At 45.7% G+C, this 16,100-nt stretch overlaps 1 protein-coding gene across 1 annotated transcript; it reads right to left on the bottom strand.

Annotated features, from left to right (window-relative positions):
* Positions 1-770: 770 nt before the first annotated feature.
* Positions 771-12,564, bottom strand: LOC134140870 (transmembrane protein 178B-like). The gene is made up of 4 exons (XM_062576526.1): positions 12,186-12,564; positions 5,261-5,374; positions 3,857-3,994; positions 771-1,015 (listed from the first exon to the last, which is right to left on the bottom strand). Exons 1-4 carry the CDS (start codon positions 12,562-12,564, stop codon positions 771-773), a joined length of 876 nt encoding a protein of 291 aa, XP_062432510.1.
* Positions 12,565-16,100: the final 3,536 nt, after the last annotated feature.

Raw genomic sequence — 16,100 nt, 5'->3', positions numbered from 1 at the left:
ACCTTAGCTGTGTAAGGAGCTGAGGAAAATTTTCCCCTTCTTTCCTAAAGCTAATAAGAGTTCATCAGAGTCTTGCTGCTCATTTAGAGCAGGCTCCTTTCAGAAAAAAAAAAAAAAAAAAAAAAAAAAAAAAAAAGCTTTAGTAGTGACTAAATAGCTGATACCGCAGCACAGAATAGCACAGCTTTCTGCTTTAGATGACTGACTGACTGACTTAATGGGCTAATTCTTTGGCCTAAACCTCGGCTTAGATCAAGGTTCTCTTGGGAAGTGATGGCCTGAGCCAATGCTGGACATGTCTGTTGCAAAAGTGTTCAAGCCAACTTCACCTAATGTGTCCTAATGTGGGTCTGAATTAAAACAAACAGACCTGCAGCAATAGAGTTGGTGCGTAAACATCCCTTACAACTGGACAAGAACAGGACCCTGGGGTACAGTTCGGAAAACAGGAGAAAAAAAAAAAAAAAAAAAAAAAAAAAAAAAAAAAGACACAGCTGTGAAATTAATCCTTTGTAAACAGAAGAAAACCAAAACGAAAGAACTGTTCCCCCCCCCCCCCCCTTAAACCATCAATGAGCAAATCAGCGATAATTCAAACCTGGAGTTACTTGCAATGTCTAAGACTGGAGTCTGTAGCAGCATCCCACAGGCTGGTACTTCCACAGCTATGGCACCGCTCTCCGCACGCTGGCATGCCACCTCTTCCTGGTGTTAACCCACAGCTCTGCCCAGGCTGCGCTTTCCAGAGTCCCATCTTGCTCCGTCGGAGGTCACACAGCCCCATTTTCTTGTCTGGGTTTTTGTACTGGTGCCCGAGACGTGTTGAGTGAAGGGGCCAATGTACAGAGGAATCCAGCCAGCAGAGTGAGGCCCAAGCCTCCCCAGGCACAGAACATGGACCAGCCATAGCCATGACTGATGTCCTCTGGCAGCCCATAGACATAGCGAGGATAGCGCGATAACTCAAAATTGATCCCAGCTACACAAGTGCAGAGTGAGATGATACAGCATGTACCTGCAGGAGAAAAGCAAAAGGCTTCTATGCTGCCCTCAGGTTAATTATGGTGGGGGGGTGTTAATTTGTGTGTGTGAGGGGGTGCCTCCCTTTCTTTCTTCACGCTGTCCAGCTATTTCAAAGAAGTCAAGAATGTCAAGAATTAAAATTTCATTTTTTTCCTTCTACCAGCCATCCTTCTTTGGGGGGGGGGGGGAACGTAAAACAAGCAGAAAAATAACTAAATAAATAGCAAAATACATGGATCTATAGCATACCTCACCTCCCAGATAACCAATATTGCCTTAGGTCCCTCCATTGCAATTTAGAGCTCAGGTGCTTGTAGCTCATTATGGTTCAGTTCACCTGAGCCATTATTTATTGCCATGAACTAATGTCATAAAGTGCCAGACAGTAGCCAGGTCGAAGCGTCTATGGACATTAAATAGCTGAAGCCCAGGTCTGCAAAGTGCACTGCCCAGTTTCTGCTGAAAGCTGGTGCCTAGGCCCATAGAATGTGCCCATTTTTTTTTTTTTTTTGGGGGGGGGGGGGGCGGGGAGGGCACCTGCCTGTTTTGCTACTGCTCATTCACTAAAACCTAAATAGGCAACCAAGAGAGAGACAGCCAGACAGAGAGAACGTGAGACAAACTAACATTTCTCCTCTATGGCCCAGCCTTGCTGGTGTTCTCAATTCATGAGCCCATGCCTGATCAACCCAAGTAAAAGCTAGGAGAGCAAAAGGAAAAAAATGTCAATGAAATCTGCATCATTAAGGCACTCTAGTCTGTCCAAGTCACTGACTCAGAGACAAAATGCAAGCTTCAAGTGACACAAGCAGTCATTATGCACTGTGACAATATTCTGTAAAATTGCAATCGACTACTCAAGAAAAACTGCACCCTCCATTAAAAAGGAAATCAAAAAACAGACAAAAAAATCAAAAAATACCTATCCTTTGGGTTCAGGGCTCACAACTGAGGAAAATAAATAAATAAATATTTAATTCATATATAATAACTAATTAGTTTTATACACACACACTCACACACACACTTATTTTACATTCTAAATAAGAACTTGGGATTAGAATTTAGGCAGGTCACGTCCATCTTGATTATGCTAATCTATTCATACCAAGCAGTTGAATGTTTTTGCACATGCAGACTGCTATGTCTGAAATGAACTTTTTTTTGTTTGTTTGTTTTATTTCCCCCTTGTCCACAAATCCATTCTTGCTTCAACCCTTAAAAAAAAGAAGCCTCTTTGAACTTGCTCTAGAATTCAAAACAAAATCCCTCCCCTTTATTTTTTTTTCTTTTCTAAATAGAAATTTTGCTGCACTATTATCCGCAGAGCCTATTTCTTTGTGAAAGATAAAAGAAACCTGCTGTGGCAGAAAGAAGGGTTGGGGAAATGGCTGAAGTGTGGAGCACTAATTAGTCAGTAAGATTCTCGTCTGATCATCTCATTAATGGGGGAAAAAAAAAGCACGTCTTGGGTGTGGGTAGGCTGAAACACTAAATCTTGTCTGCTTTCATCCTGTTCTGGCCTAAGTAATGCTTGTCCAAGCTGAAGACAACTTTCTGAAACATCCATGTTAAAAGGATCCTGTCAAACTGAGAAAACACTAAACTGAAGGTCAAGGTGATTATTTCATTCTCTCCCACTCTGAATCTCTGTCTAAGTGCTAATAACATCTCTTACTGCTGACAGCATGCCCATCACAGCAAAATCTTAGTGTGGAAGCACTTGGAGGCGACCCAGTATCTCTCTTCCACTTACAACACTTCACTCCTTCAGTGCTGTATGATAAAGAATGAAAGGAAATTGCAACTGTGTGTGCAAGGTGACCAAGGACAGGACAAGTCTAAATCCCAGCCTTCCCAGCATTACTCCATGTCAGCAGGGTGGTTTTCTGTGCAGGTCTCCAAAAATCTTCCTAAAGGTGTTTTGCTTAAGGCAAGGGAGGGTTGGTTCTCTCTTGCCTCCCTCCCCTTCCCCAAAGCGGCACCAAATAATGTCACAACTACTTCTTTAATTGATAGAGATGCCTTTGGAGCACTGAGTTCCTTACCTGGGTCCATTATATAGATGCCGATAGCTATCCTCTTAGCTTTGGCTTTTTAAGCAAAGCCCTCTCCTTTCCTACTTTAAAGTTGCCTACTTATTGCATACAATATTTTAAAATCTCTGTCCTCAATGTATCTCATGACATCATCCTTCTGGTACATTTGTTCCTACTACGCCCCTTTCAGGTAAAGCAGAAATACTAACCCTGTTTTTGAGTTGGACAATCAAAGCATAGAAAGACCTTAGGCTATGCAGAAAGTCTGGCCCAGAGCAGAGGAACAGAGGTAATAGCATCTGCGAGCACTGAGCTCATGCCCTTACCACTGGGCCAGCCTCCTCCAGGCTTGACTGCACTCATCCTGCAAGACAGGCAGGCTTTGAGTGCTCTCTTTACCCAAAGAATTGAGCACAACACTGTGTGGAGCAGCAGAAAGGGGCTCTACATTGATTTTCTTTGCTAAGATTCTTTAGGGAAAAAGCACAAGATGAAGAGAAAGCTCTGTCAGGAGCTGCAGGCCGCAACCCCTGCTGTGCCCATGGGCCCCTTGGCTATGCTCCCTGTCTCCAGACCAGCGGGCCCCCGTGCACATACAGCAGCGTCTACCCAGACAGATGCTCAGACCCTCCCAGACCCAGGTCCTGCCCCCTGCTACGCTGATGGTTTGCTGCACTCCGGAATCTCTTTGCCTGTTTGCTGTTGGCTGGTTTCACCTCTCAGAGCACCTCCCCAGCCCGTTATGGCAATTGCGGTGATTGCAGGAGTAGAATGCAAAAGCGAAAGGCTCTCACCTCCCATTAGGAAGAGCAGCCCAGCCACATACTGCATGAGCTCCTGCTGCTTGCAGCAGCCCAGCACACCAATAATCCACCCAAAGAGAATGATGGAGACTGCCATGCCAATGAAGCCAGCTGTCATCCTCCGCAGGTCTGAGGAAAGAGAAAGGAGAGAAGCAAGAAGGAAGAAATGAAGATGGAGGCACCTAGACAGGACAGCAGGAAGAGAGTCTAGAGAGTTTTAGGTTTGCTGTTCCTAAAGTTTGTGCTCTGCCCATGGGCATCCCCTCCTGTAACTTCTTTCAAATAAATACTTCGTGTTTTACACTGAAACTTACTTAGGGAATCCAGCCAACTGGACTCCCTTATGCTGGGCACTATACAACTAGAGAACATACCTGTCCTAACCAAGAGAAACACTGGCCAGAGTAGCATGGGACAGAAGCAGTGCATTATTATCAGCAGAATGAATTCTGCAATGGCTTGCAAATGTATAGTACTGCAAGGACTTTCTTTTTTGATCACGGTGTGTTTCTTTGGAGTGGAGTTTCTTAGGTGAGTGTCAGCTGAAGACAGAAACAAAAGAAGTGAGAAGAGATGCTGAAGGGAAGCAAAGGACTAGCAAATAGAAGGCAGGTAGTGTGAAGTGAAGACAGGAATAGTGGGAAGGCACAAGCAGAAAATAGATCAATACAGTACGAACAGAACAACTACAGTAACAAGCTCTAAAGAAACCGCTCAGACACCAGTGATGTGAACAGCACCTTGTTATCATAATACAGCTGCTGTTCTTGTCTTGTGCTGGTTCAGTCTCTAGCTGGATTTCCTCAGCACTGAGGATCACATGATTGGGGCTATGCAGACTTACGGGAGGCAAAGGCAACAGACAACAAACACATGTAGGGCAAAGTAGGGGCAAAAGAGAGCCAAGTCATTTTTGGCAGCAGACTGTAGTGGTCAGTCAGGTGTCTGGGAAGGACTTGGGCAGGAGGCAGCTAGTGGCAAGAAACTGTCAACAGGAGGATGCAAAGACAAACTGAGATGTTTTCAAAAGTGCTGGTTGCAGTGGAGCTATAAGAAGTCACCCGTGTGCACAAGGCGAACGTGACAAGCTCTGTACAGAACACACGAGATATTGCAGCACTTTTGCCATAATCTAGATAGTAATTTTCTATCTGGCAACACACATATTGCTACCTGGCAACACACTACACATACTCTTGTATTCTTGAACTCATCCACATAAGCCACTCCAAATCGCATGTCCCCTTCCAACTATACTATGTCAGCTGCTTTCCCATCCTCTCTAATCAATATGTATTTATGCTTAGATACCAGCAAAAGCAGAGCCCACACCCAGCACTGCAGTAAGGCATTAAATAATCTGACCATTTTTGTACTCTGCTTTAGGTTACTTACGGAGAGCATGCCACTCATCCTGCCGGATGGTGTTGGTAATATTAATGGGTAAGTTGCGTGGCAGAGAGCTAGAGGTGTAGTGGTACTTCACAGCAGTGCAGCGCTGAATAACACCTGTAAAAGAGACACCAGTGTGAAATGGGATGGAACTCCTGTGCCTTGCACTTAATGCCGAGTTGGTTAGCCCAGCAGAGGTCACACCAGGGAAATCTTAGTTCAATAACAGAGCAAATATAACCAAAAAGAAACTGTTACTTCAAAGGTGATAGGGATTAAGAGGAGAGGGGGGGGTCTTGCTACAAAGAAACACCAGCAAAGATGGAACAAGGTGCTGGCCCAGGCAGGCTCCAGGAGGTAAACAGCTGAAGGTAAACAGCAATGACAGTCACCAAAACGGCTGTGGAGATTTCCTAGAGACACTGGTATGAGGCTCTTTGGGATGGCTGAGGAGACAGGAACATTTCAAAGTACCAACAGGATCGTTTTGTCTCTAAGGAGACAGAGTTGATTCACTTCAAAATTTTTGAATGAATACCGGAAAGTGAATCACCTGGGAGAAAAATCTGAATTCGCTCCAGAACTTGTTGCTTCTTTGCTTTGCTTTTCATTAACAATAGTGCCCAGGTAGTCTTGTTCCCATTATAGTTTGAATAAAATTGTATCCCAGATGCAAACATGAACCTACATGCATATTCCTCTTGAAAGGGACTTTTAACTTAGCAAATCAGTAACAGAAATGATCCTGGGAAGAGGGTGCCTTCCTCCCCTCTTCCCCCTTTTATAAATGTAGTTGGGGCAGAGCAGGGAAAGAGCACAAACACGCACAGTGTGGACAAAGAGAACAGCCAAAAAGATGAAGAGCTAAGTGTTACAAAAAGTCCCCTAAACAATGGCTACAGGGTCATTACCGCTGTTTGAACACTGGGGCAGAAGAATCATTCAGAAGCAAACACAGAATCTGGCCAGTGAGCTAATTAAGCCAGTGAACAGTCCCTAGCAGGGATCAGTGGACTTCAGCTTTGCATAAGACATTAGAAAAGCAGCAGAAGAAACGAGCTTTGCTCTACTCCCACAGCAGTGGGAAGCACAACTGTGTTCTCCAAGAACGTTTCAGTAGGACCGTACAACCTGGTTCCTGCAAGGAGGACGCACGCCCTTCATTGGATTAGGAGTTGGATACAAGAGGCCCTGCCAATTCCAGCAACCATGCCAGGGAGTTAAAGGTGATCTGAATTTCCCCACGTTCAGAAACCCCTGATGTTTATTACTGAGATGGAACAAGAAGAGATGCAAAGATCATACCCCAAAGGGGGAAAGAATAAAGGTTCAGTTCAGCAGAGCATTTTCAGTGGGCTCCTTTCTTCGGCCGCACCTCCCACTGCCCCCTTGCCCTGCGGCAGCACCCCCCTCCCTGGTCCTGCCGCTAGGCCAGCTCATAGAGTTGCGGCCCTACAACTTCAGCCACCTGCTCTCACCCCTTGGAGCAGCACACCCTCCTTGCTGGTTTTTCAGCACAACTCTACAGTGCTGCCTGAACAAACACATCAGTAATACAAACCAGCCAGAGGGGACGCAAATTCTTTTGCAAAAGCTCTGTACACATCTGAATGAAGAACTCAGGCCACATACAGCACATTACAGTATCTAATCCAATTTCACCAATAATGTAATAATTTCAATATGTAATTTCTACATGTTGTAGAGAAATACATCTACACTACAAACTAAAGACATTTCAGATTACAAGATGCATAGGGTTCATCTGTGAAGTTATATATACTGATTATAAAAGTACTATATTTGAAGTAATATCTTATATAAGAGCAAGGACTACTACTTTTGTAGTTCATCAGAGAAAAATCAGACTAGCAAAGTATACAATGAAATACTCTTATATCCAATATGATCCAAAGCTATGCAATCCTTAGCTGAAATATCACTGAGAAAGTCCTTGCTCCATAATATTACACTAGTTTACATGAAGAAGAAAGCAAAATCACTCCAGTGCTTCTTATACAAAATGGGTTGTTTAGAAATTATTGAACATCAATTCTTTCTGCCTCTGGTTTAAAAACATTATTCCTAATATTTTTTTCTCCAGAATTCAAAGCACTAACTGCATGCAGGTTACATATAAAACTATGCTAAAATATCAAGTCTGTAAAGTGAAGAGCTCAGAAGTTGTTAAATTCCAAGGGTTATGTTGCTCATCTGGTTCCAGCTCTGACCTCTCATTCACAGGCTTGGTGACAGCCTTTAATTATGCAATCACAAGCTATTTTTGCTTTAAGATTCCCATTTCACTGACTGCACAGGATGGATCTGCTCTGGTATGAGCCACTGTGGCCAAAACAAGTAAGGCCCCTCGCTGGAGGTACTCGTTTCATCTGCTGGAAAAATTGGATCATGTAGGCCAGGGAAGCAGGGGATCAACAAGCGGTGAGGGGGATCTCACAGCTGAATACCACCCACCTTCTCCTGCAAAATTATTACGTGCACCCCAATCCTTGGCAGTCACTAGTTCATTTTTCTGCTTTTCTGAATGAAAAGCTCTGGGTGTGACTTGCAGAGATGCTCAAATGTACAAAGGTGCTCCAGGGGGCTTCATCCAACATGGTACAGTCCTTTGCTCTCTAAGGACTCAAGGAGAGAGGAAAAAAAAAAAAAAAAAAAAAAAAAAAAGGTTTTCAGTCTCAAAATTACTGAAGAGTCAAAGGTATCTCAAAGATACCCCAGGCTGGTGGGGACCTTTGTCCTAAATCCTTTTACACCTTAAATCCCAGTCTACAAAATGGGGACAGCATCATGCCCTTCACTTTAGAAAGTTGCTAGCACAGTGATTTCACTTTTGTTTATAATACATTTAGACAAGCACAATAAGAAAGCCTGCCAAAATTAAAAACTTTGCCTTCAGGCAACGGCTTGAAAAGGATGGAGTAATGTAGTGAGTGAGAAGGAGAAAAAAAAATAAGTGAGTGCAGTCTTTTACACAAAGAAATTGAGACCTCAGAGCAGAGGGGGGCACGTGTTTGTGTGATTAGATTATCGTAATGCTTACGTACAGGACAAAGGTTACACAGAGAGCCTGTTCCTTGCAATTCTTGGTGGCATTAACAGAAAATTATGAAAGTTGTACTGCATATGCAATTTTCTTGATTAAAAATAGTGTAAGCAGCCATCAATTGCATCGTGCTGTGTGGCACTGACACTTTCATGGCTGAGCTACATGACTACTAGAGCCAACACTTCCTCACACTTCGCCTGCACATGCTCTTCCTTCCCTCAGAGCTGCAGCCAGGTGTCCCTCCCGTGCCCTCACATCACCCTTGGGGCACACACAGGAGTGTCCCTGGACAAGCCCTTTTTCCTGCCTGATGACTAAGGCTGGGCAGGACCCAAGGACTTGGCTACACAGAATTACTGGACTTCCAGAGGCCCAGCCTGAGCACAGGCCCTTTTTTTCCTGAGCTGCCAGACTCCTGGAAAACCAGACCCAGGCCAGCTCTACCACGCTCAGTTTGTAATCCCAGGCTTTGGCCCCCAGAGTTTTCTCAGTTAGTCTTCCACTCTCTCTGACCTCAAACTGTGCATGTTTCTCCTCTACGCTGCCTACAGACCAGCGTTAAAGAGGAGAAAACGAAGAGGCTCTTACTTTTTGATACCTTGCTCAGATCTTATTTTAGAGCAGTTCTACTCTCATGTAGCTGGGAAAGGCCCTCTCCTCACCACAAGCAAGGCTGGAGGAGCGGGCAGGGGCAGTTAACGCTGAGCTACCACATGACATCCTGCCCTCCCCTCCCTTGTGTCCCAGGACCAAGGGTCACTAGAGCTCCCTGGCCTATTCCTACCATTTCTGCCCAAGACTGAGACCAGCATAACAGCAATGGGTCCACACAGTCCCCATCATCACCCAGAGAACGCCACTAGATTTTGTAAACCAACTTTCCTTTATAGAGCCATGATAACTCTTCCTCAACAGATCTGATTGGCCTATGGCCATGACTAAACAGATTGAATTAATTATCCCACTATAATGCCCGCTCTAGAGACCTCAGAGTCATTTCTGTAACTCTTAAAATTTATCAGTTGGGAAGGACTGGAAGTACAGACACCAAGACCAAGCAGTTTTCCCTCAATGGCCTCATAAATGCCACAGACCAGAGCATCCCTCTGATTAAGCATCCAATGCTTCTTCTCACCTTCCCAGCTACATTGTGGCTCTAAGAGGTAATGTCTACCCAGTACTTAGTAGACCAACCAGTCCTAGTCAAGATTCTTTTCAGAGTAAACCTGAAAAGCAACAAAACCCTGAGTTTATGGCCAGTGATGAGTCTTTTTTCATTTCTTGAATTTACTAGTGTTAAAATGCATATTGCTCAAATCAACCCATCAGGTTATCCAAAGAAGTCTATTTGATCTTTCCCAGTTAATCATTTTCTATTGTCACCACTTTGTAAGCAACACTTTTTTTCGTGTTGATGGGTAAGAGTATCAACCAGCAGTTAATAAAACCCTACAGGACCTCACTAGTTAACAATTCTCCATGCATGGCTTTTTTGTTGCTCTATGAGTTATGCAGCCCATAATCCATTCAGCACAAGCTCTAGTGGTGATGTACAGGGCTAAAGTTCTTATACCTGGGGTTCACAGAGTGCCTCCCTGCACACAAAGCCTCTAAGTTTCCCCTTCAAGTATTTCAGTTTCTTGACTGCTATCTTGTACTAGTTGCTAAACTTGACTTTCCCCCTTTTCTTTGTACATTCTTGCTTCTTTTGCATTCCTCTTAATTGTATTTTAAAAGTGAAATTGTCCCATTTTTTACATTTCCAGAATAGCAATGTTGCATGTTAAGAAGAATCCTGCACATTATTCTCCTCATATTTAAATATTTTCCCTCTCCGTTTCGCCCAACAGTTTTTGACTCCTGCTTCTTCCTTTTACATATGTGTGCTTTGTACTAATAGCAGTAAATAAATACTGCACTAGAAATCCATGTAATTATTTAAATGGATAAGGGCACTTGTGGACTTAGTCATTTACTCAGAACTCAAAAGACTTGCACAGGAAGAAAAAAAGCCCTTATTCTAGACACACTAGAAAATGGAGAATATAGATCCTAAAAAAACTACCACTAGGCTTTCACAAGAATTACTTACTCCTTTGTCACTAAAAGCCTACAAAAATCTTTAGTTTTAGAAATATACGAAGGCATTATGTATCACAAAAGATCTAGTTGAAACTCTATTGCAAGCCAAGAAGAGAGGGAGGTCTTCCAGAGGTGATCTTAAGCTCACATCAAAACCAATCATTTGCTTCTGTTCAGAAGCTCCAGATCTAGCAGCGTGCTTGAGAGAAGAGCACAGCAACAGCCACGGCTGACCACTGCTGGAAGATGCTGCTTAATTACAGCTGTCAGAGGAAAGACAGACACAGTAGGAACAAGGAAATGCAGCTAGTGAAGTAGGTCAGGGAAGGGCTGAGAGTCCTCTCTATTTGAGGACCTGACTCTGTAAGAACTATAAATAATAAACTTTCCCTTTATAAGATGATGTCTAAATATTTACAGTAGTTACTGCAGACCAAAAAGTCAAACAATATAAGGGAAGTAAGGTTTGTAGGGAAAGGCAATTCCCTTTACTAGATCAGCTGAAGAAAGAAAGTAGAAGAAAAATTGTTTAGATTCAGAGTCCCTCCAGTTTCACACATCAGACCATATGTAAGATCCTTAACCACCCCCATAATGCTCTCATGCATGCAGTATGCAGAATATGGCCTCTGTGTCTGGAAGGTGTATTGCTGGGAAAATCCCCCAAACCCAGAAGTACTGAGAACCAACGTGGCATTCCCTCCACCCCTTTCCCAACCTTTGCTAATCTTAAATGGGAGCAGAAAGCATTTGGATTGATATGAAGCAGAAAAATATATACACGTTTTACATGGCAAGGTCAGTTAATAGAATGAAATTAACAAGCTGCCTTTTAGTGAAGTGAGATCAATGTGGAAATATAAATGAAAAAGCAAAAAATGGATCTTAGGAGATGAAATAGAGAAAGAAGCTGATCACATGGCGCTTAAGTTTCTAGAAGCAAGAGTCACTGCTGTGCATTGGAAAGAATGGACAAATGAGCTGAGCTTCACAGGCCGGTATATCCATCCTCTGCTGTGCAGGATTAGCATCACAGCTGGAGGCCACGCTGAAGAACTACTCCCACTTCCTTTTGATAGCATTTCCATTTTGCGCCTCAGTGGAAGCACTCCTCCCAGTCCCTATTGTCCCCATGCTAATATGAACTTGCTGGATCAATAAATCTTTTTGTTTATCATTAACCATTCACAACATTTCTTGTCCTTAAGCTTGTTTAGTATGTCATTTATTTTGACTTGGTGGGTCAGCCTGCCACATTAGTGGCGCCATGCAGTCCAGGAACTCTATTTACGCTCCATGACCTGCTCAGCTTCGTACTGTGTGCCACAATAGCAGAAGATCCACAGCTCTCACCCCTGGAGCCCTGACTGATGGCAGATCTGCCACGGTGAAGGCCTGACAATCCACTGCAGCAACGAGAATCCCCTGTGCTAGAGCGGGAACAACAGGTCCCTTTTCCCATGCCGTGAACATCCCAGGGCTACAAACATTTAAAAAATATATACATGCCGCTCATCTTTTGGCACTCAATAACCAAAAAGGAGCTAGGGATTAGGTGAATGCCTACAGCCAAGTCTTGCCGGAGCGGCAAGGGCCCTCCGCGGCCGCGCTCCCACCCGGCACTGCAGCACCGTAAGCGGCCGGGAGGCGTACGAGCCGCCGGGGGTGGCTCGGGCCGCGCTGGCTGCGCTGCAGCGGGCGCCGCCGCCGCCGCGCTCAGCACCACGGACAGCAGCGGCCCCGCCGCCTCCCCGCCGCCCCGGCCCGGCCCCGCCGCACCTTTGCGGATGAGCTCCTCGCTGTCCGGCTCGTAGCCCGCGCGGTGGCAGCGCCTCCAGAGCCCCGAGACGGTGGAGTTGAAGCGGCGGCCGCAGTGCGAGTCCAGGGCGGCGGCGGCGGCGGCAGGGACGGGGGCCGGCGGCCGCCCGGGCAGCAGGGCCCGCGGGGGCCGCGCGCGGAGCGGCAGGTGCGAGCTGGGCGCCGACATGGAGCCCGGCGGGTCGCTGCGCTTGTGGCCGAAGCCGCGGCAGCGCTCGCGGTGCCGCCGCGCGTCCGTCTCGTACCAGGAGTCGGTGCCGATGGCCACGGCCAGGAGCGCGAGGGCGGCGGCGGCCAGGAGCAGCCCGGAGCCGCTCAGCGCCTGAGCCGCGGCCGCCATCTTACCGCGCCGGGGGCGGCAGGGGCGGGCGCTTCCCCTGCAGCCCGGCTGGGGGCCTCCGCCCGCCGCGCCGCGCCGGCCCCGGAAGGGGAACGGGGCCGGCGCCCCCCGCTCCCCGCCCGGGCCCGCGGAGGGCGCCGGGGCCTCCCGCCGGCCCGAGGGACGCCGCCACCGCCGCGGCTGGCGGGGCCCGCAGTGCGCGCCACGCCGCCGCCCTCAGGGAGCGCCGCGCGGCAGGTGCGCGCGAGGCGGGGGGAGGGGCGCCCGTAACGGTCGCGGCCTCGCTAACGGTCGCGGCGGCCCTGCGCGGCGGGGGCGGCTGCACGGCCCTGCGCGGGGCCTCCCGCCCTTCCCGCAGCCGCCTCTCCACTCGTGCTCGGCTCTTGCCCGCTGGCCCGGGCAGCGGAAGGGCAGGGGTGGGTACCGGTAAGACAGAAATCAAGCATTTTTTAATAAAATGACGATGAAATTTAACCAGTAGCAGTGTTTTCTGGCATTTTGATAATTTCTCCTCACCCCTTTGTTATCACTTAATGGAAAACAAGGCCTAAAGTGCATAAAACAGCTCTAAAGGTCTAGAAGAAGCAGGCTAAATCCAAGCCATTAGTTAAATAGAGGGGACACAAAATCCCTTTTGATCCTGTTTGTTCTATGGAACTTGTTCTTCCGGCTGCAGCTCTCCCAGTCCCCAAGGCCAGTTGTTAAGTCATCACCTTGTCAAATCTGGCATCCAGCTAAAATGATCCAAGAGTACAATAAGTCTAAATTACAAATTTAACCTCAATCTTTCAAAAATATTGATTTTACTTGAAAAAAAAAAGTTTGAATTACCTCCAAAGAGCAACCGTTCAATTGTAGGAGATTTTGATGTCCCCCCCCATCCCGCCTTTTTATTTTTTTTTTTACCCCCTTCTCACTTCCTGCACTCTCAACTACTACTCAACAACATACTACTGCTCCCCCCCAGAGCACTAGGCCTGGTGGAAACATGCAGCAACACGGATAAAGCTTGCTTAAGCACATTTCAGCATGTCTCTCTTCAACAGTTTGTACTGGACAGATGGGATTACCATCCATGCAGCTGCACATTACTGCCTTGAAGGCAGACAAATTGAAAGGAACTGACAGGGCTGCCACTGAAAGAATTTTTTTAACACATACCAGCTAAATTACGAGCCTCTCACAGCAGGAATGAAAAATATTTTTCAAGTACAATCACTGGTCTAGATACTGCTCCCCAGATAACACAGATCTTTCTATTTTGACAGCTGAAGAGATCCTGGAAGGATCAGAATATTCTTGTTCTCTGAACTTGGCAATCCTATTGTGTCACCCTACTCTTTTACAGGCAATAGTTTCAGAAGACCAGAACTTTGGCAAGATCATTACCTTAAGAAGTTCCCATGTGCTTAAGATTCTTTCCATTTGTTCTCCCCTCTGTACCAATGCAATTGTGGAAGTGCCACTCTGTGTGGAGCCTGTGAACCACACAACAGACTGTCCACGTTCCCCCTGCATCCCCCTTTCCTTTTTTCAGAGGTAAAGAGAGGCTCACAACACAGCCCCACAGACAGAACTCTCAGTGCAACCACAGAAGGCAGCATGGTGAAACCAGGGACACAAATTCTAAAAGGTACATTGCTAGCAAAACACCCATACCATGAAATCATGCGCTCAGTCACCCACCTGCTTTTATCTTCTTCCAGCTCTTAGGTTGTTGTTTTCTTTCTTCTTAAAACAGTCTTTCATAATAACAGAGAATCATTACTACCATTCAGTATTTATAGCCTCAAAATCTTTCAAATGAAGGGTGGGATAAGACATACTTTAAACTTCCGTTTTTTGGAGAATGAAAACATTCCCTTACAAGCTGATCTTCTGTCTTTTCCATATACAATTTTTGATGAATGATTGTCTTTGTTCCACACAGCAGGTTACCAGCTTAGTGTTAAGTGTTGAGGAAGGTAACCATCAGCTAGGCTGCTAAGTTTTTAGGTGAAGAATCACTAACAACAAAAATGGCTGCACAATTGTCTGATCAGTCTGTTACCATACAGGCACTCCCCTCAAGGAGTAGCTCACATGATTATCCTCAAACAAACAGACCTGCATCAGAGAACTAGGATTGCACATACACTACAACACGCCTGGCCCACACTGCTATGACAGCAGACTGGTTCAGGAACTTCTCTTTCAATAGTAAAAGTTCAAAGAGTAGAGTAAAAAGCAAGACAGTCCACAGACTCATCTGGACTACTAAACGAGAGACACAGCTCTGTAATTCAACGGCATAGAAAAGCAGCAGCTTCAAAACAGAAAAAACAAATCCACACTGCAGACCATTTATGTCATCTCTATTGTCTCCATGTAGAGCAGACCAATAGAGATGAAAGGGGAAAATGCATAACAGCAGCTAGAAAAAAAAATAGAAAATATGATTCTCTCTGCATTTTCGTAAGTGACAAATGTGATGGAATGATGCTTCATTTCCTGCAAAGGCTCTGCATCCTCAGCCCCAGGGCTGACGCTGCACACAGTAGAAAATTAACCAGCCCCTCCCATAAGCCTTGTGCTGCCTTAGAAGAAGGCCAAGAAAAGCAACTCAAAAATTAATTCTTCGGTGTCATCCACTTCACATTCCTGAACACTGAGCACAAAACCTTTACTATGGTTTACAGTTTGGCAAGACTTGGTGCTGATGCAGTAACACCAGTTTCTGGGCACTAAGCTGGTAATGCCTTGACTTATATGCCAGCTGCATTTTGAGTAAGACATCTGGGGAAAGAGCAGGCATACCTTTTTATGCAAACCTGCTTCTTTCAGATTGCTACTACAGGGTCTGGTTAGCTTCAGTCTCCAAGGGAGAAAAAAAAACTGCTAGGCACTAGAAGGAGGGGATTAGTATACTCCCTGAGTCCTTGAAGGCTAATCAGATGAATCCTCCTTCCAGGAAAACAGAAAGTGGATTTTAGATTCAGACTTAGTGAAAAACAGATGACAGAGGCAGGAGTTGTCAAAGGAGGGCAACTTTGTAATAGAGAAAATTGCACTAAACCTCCCTCATTGCTGCAGTGAAGCTAGCTATTGATGTAAACCTATCAGTGAGGAAAGCAGAACAGATTTTAGACATCAGTTCCCAGGCAGAGCAAACTGCAAACACAAGTTCTCCAGCCCTCTCCAAAAAGTAGGACAGGAGCAGTCATAAAAATAGAACAGTGTCAACGAGGAATCTCTCTCGGAGAAATAAGCGCCTCTGCTACAGGCAGTATACCCGTCTTGTTGTTCCGAGCCAAATCACCCTCTAAAGAGACTAGCCCTGTGCAATCTGGAGAGCTATACTGATTTACAGAAACTGTTTAAGACAGAGCTGAACTGGTGCAACTCACATTGTGGCACTTGTTTTGCATCCAGGAAGGTCAGTTTTTAAACAGATTTATGAAGAATAAGGATGACCGCTGCAGAACAGATGATCCAGCAATCATGCGGATCTCTGTAGCACTAGAACGTCCCTGTGGAATGGCAACCTGGTCAGTCTG

The sequence above is a fragment of the Rhea pennata genome, chromosome 5, assembly GCF_028389875.1.
Source record: "Rhea pennata isolate bPtePen1 chromosome 5, bPtePen1.pri, whole genome shotgun sequence".
In the NCBI taxonomy this organism is placed as follows: Eukaryota; Metazoa; Chordata; class Aves; order Rheiformes; family Rheidae; genus Rhea; species Rhea pennata.
The sequence above is the reverse complement of the archived record's forward strand: the minus strand, read 5'-3'. Positions and strand labels throughout refer to the sequence as shown.